This window comes from Gymnoscopelus braueri, assembly GCF_963280865.1.
Source record: "Gymnoscopelus braueri genome assembly, chromosome: 6".
Taxonomy (NCBI): Eukaryota; Metazoa; Chordata; class Actinopteri; order Myctophiformes; family Myctophidae; genus Gymnoscopelus; species Gymnoscopelus braueri.
Genome location: NC_137607.1, coordinates 36,479,579 through 36,482,511, shown reverse-complemented (window position 1 = coordinate 36,482,511; position 2,933 = coordinate 36,479,579). Strand labels below are relative to the sequence as shown.

The 2,933-nt window shown below is 38.3% G+C and overlaps 1 protein-coding gene across 1 annotated transcript in view; it reads left to right on the top strand.

The window, feature by feature from the left end:
* The window catches only part of cpamd8 (C3 and PZP like alpha-2-macroglobulin domain containing 8), a 78,660-nt gene extending 77,025 nt beyond the window's left edge, over positions 1-1,635 (top strand). The window contains exon 45 of the mRNA XM_080431841.1: positions 579-1,635. Coding sequence (XP_080287967.1) covers position 579 — 1 coding nt within the window. The 3' untranslated portion in view covers positions 580-1,635. The remainder of the gene's footprint in view (positions 1-578) is intronic.
* Positions 1,636-2,933: the final 1,298 nt, after the last annotated feature.

Below are 2,933 nucleotides of genomic sequence, written 5' to 3'. Positions count from 1 at the left end.
ATCAAATTATTGGCTTAGGAATGCGACAAAAACAAAAAAATCGCCATGAATTCAAGGCTTCATGAGGTGTGTAATTGATAGAAAATCAGTTATTTTGGGGGTGAACTATCCCTTTAACTGAAGTATTTCCTATTTTCAATCATTTTACTTCTACTCCATATTGTACTTTTACTCCACTATAATTATTTGAAAACTTTAGTTACTAGCTACTTTCTAGATTTTGATTATTATTACAAAACATGCATGAACAACTTCAGCCCTATACATTTCGGCCTTTTTAAAATAGCCGATCTACAAGCTCACCTGCTCATCTGTTTTATACATTTTCTACATTTGAAAAGAAAGAAAAAAGAAATGGGACATTCTGCATAATGAGTACTTTCTACTTTTGGTACTTTAAGTACATTTTTACACCAATACTTTTGTACTTTTGCTCAAGTAAATTTTTTATTCCGGACTTTCACTTGTAGTATTTCTACATTGCAGTATTGATACTTTTACTTAAGTAAAACATTTGAGTACTTTTTCCACCACTAGAACATATCTCCTTCAACCAATGCCTTTCTTGTCATCCACAGAAACACTCCTGGACAGCAGCACCATCATGCACGTCCCAATTGTACATTATTTGTGAATATGACAGAGTGAGTGGAGAGAAGAGAGGCTCTGGAGCTGGGTGGGCTTATTAGAAGAGATGGCGGGGTCTGGGGTGTGTGTGAGTGAGCGTTCGGTGCGAGTGAGATAGAGCTAACTGTCAACAGGATTGTGTGTGTGTGTGTGTGTGTGTGTGTGTGTGTGTGTGTGTGTGTGTGTGTGTGTGTGTGTGTGTGTGTGTGTGTGTGTGTGTGTGTGTGTGTGTGTGTGTGTGTGTGTGTGACTGTTAATAAGCTAGTGTCCTCCAGACCTCTGTTGTTCTTTGGTATATTTCTAGTCTCCTAGTCACCAGTAGACACCATAGCCGCCTTTGTTACTCACTGTAGTGCCTCTGTAGTCACTAGATAAAATAATCAAGTATTTATGTTTGTAATTACACCTTGAGTTTAAGCAAATGTTTTTTTTTCTATCTGTGGTATTTATTTGTAGCTAGAGCTCTTTTCTTTCTTCTTTGTTTTGTATTTGCCTTTTCATGTGTTTTCCATTTTTCCTGCCAATATTGTCAATTTTTGCCCTGTAACCTATTGGTTCTTACAATTCAAACAACATTCCTGTTGTGTTGTGAAAAACATTTCTTTTTTTTCTGAGCAAGCTTTAAAACCAATTATTGAGATGTGTGATGAAATTCCTGTACTTGTATATCCTGCTGGAAAGACATATGCTACCCATATGCTCTTCATGGTTATAAGCTCTTTCTTTTCCCCTGCAAACTATTACAAGATCAACAGCTACTCTCAAGTTAAATTTTCAGCTGTCACCTTATTGTTGAACAGACAGGGATTTGATTGTACAGTACATAAGCTATTTTGTTTTTATTTGTTACATTTTGTCTCGTGAAGCAATCAACTTTAAAAAATAATAAAACAATGAAGTTAGGAATTACTGTAAATGTACCAAATTTTATCAAGTTGTAACCCCATACCCATGTAATGTAAAAGACAGTGCTTTTGAAACAAACAAGAATAAAGTTTCTATACAATCCAGGGTCTTTGTCTACATTCATTTTAACCCATTCAAACCGGGAAAGCATCCGGGTCATTTTAGTTAATATAGTGTCACAATCATGGCGGAGACTCCGCGGTAATCCAATTATTGGCTTAGGAATGCGCCAAAAACAAAAACAAACTACACAAATGAATTCAAGGCTTCATGGGGTGTGTAATTGATAGAAAATAAGATTTTCTTTGGGTGAACTACTCCTTTAACACAGTGAGCCACCATGCTCTTGGTGATTACCTTTTTCCTTATACTCAACTCTTATTATGGATGTTAGTCTTCAAAAGATGCTTTGCAGTAAAGAGTAGGCCACCCTTGCCACTTCTAGCCTCTCAGCTATATGGTATATGACCATTGATTGATTTAAACCCAGGACTTAACGAACACGTAGAGTGTCTTAACACTGTTAGCCACCATGCTCCTTGTTCCACTACAGTTTTCCTTGTGTCTAAAGTGTTATTAGGGATGAGCGAGAGAGAGAGACAGACAGACAGACAACATGATAGTAACATGATACTGACCATGAAGAATGATACTAGGGGCGGCAGTGGCTCAGGGGTGGAGTGGCCGGTAGGTAACCGCAAGGTTCCCAGTTCGATCCTGGGCTCCCCCAGAATTAGTGTCGAAGTGTCCTTTAGCAAGACGCTGAACACTTATTTGCTCCCGATGAGCTCCCTTCAACCTGGTGTTTGCACTTTCTCCATTTTTGACCCGTTCATTCATCTACATAAACGTTCGGATTTCAAATATAAAGTTTTTTACCCTGGCGAGGGTGGGAGTTCAAAGTGTGACTTCTGCTTGTAAGGCAGCTGACCCAATGTTCCCTAGCTTTAGCTCAATCGGAAGAGCTCTTGACTTCAGACCACAAGATCATGGGATCGAATCCCAGCACAGTAACCTCAGCATATGAGCAATATGGCTCCCACGGGTCCTCTATCTTTTTTCGCCTTTATCATAAAGGTTGCTGATGTACTTTATTTAGTAAGACATGTGAATAACAGTACATGGAAGTACTGTTGTACTGCTGTATTGCTGGACAATATATAGAGGATGAAATGCATAATTTATTAAATAATATAAAGGTAATACCAAATACACTGTAAAAAATTAGAGACATGACGCTTTATTAGCAAGACAGTCTTTTATTATATTATTCCTCATTTTGCTGGTTTCCCCTGAAACCCCTTTACTGTTACAGACTAGAACTGCCTTAGAATCTCTGCTGATGATGTGGCCATAGCTGAATGGTTAGAGAGCCTGCATGGCAAGCCATAAATCCCAGG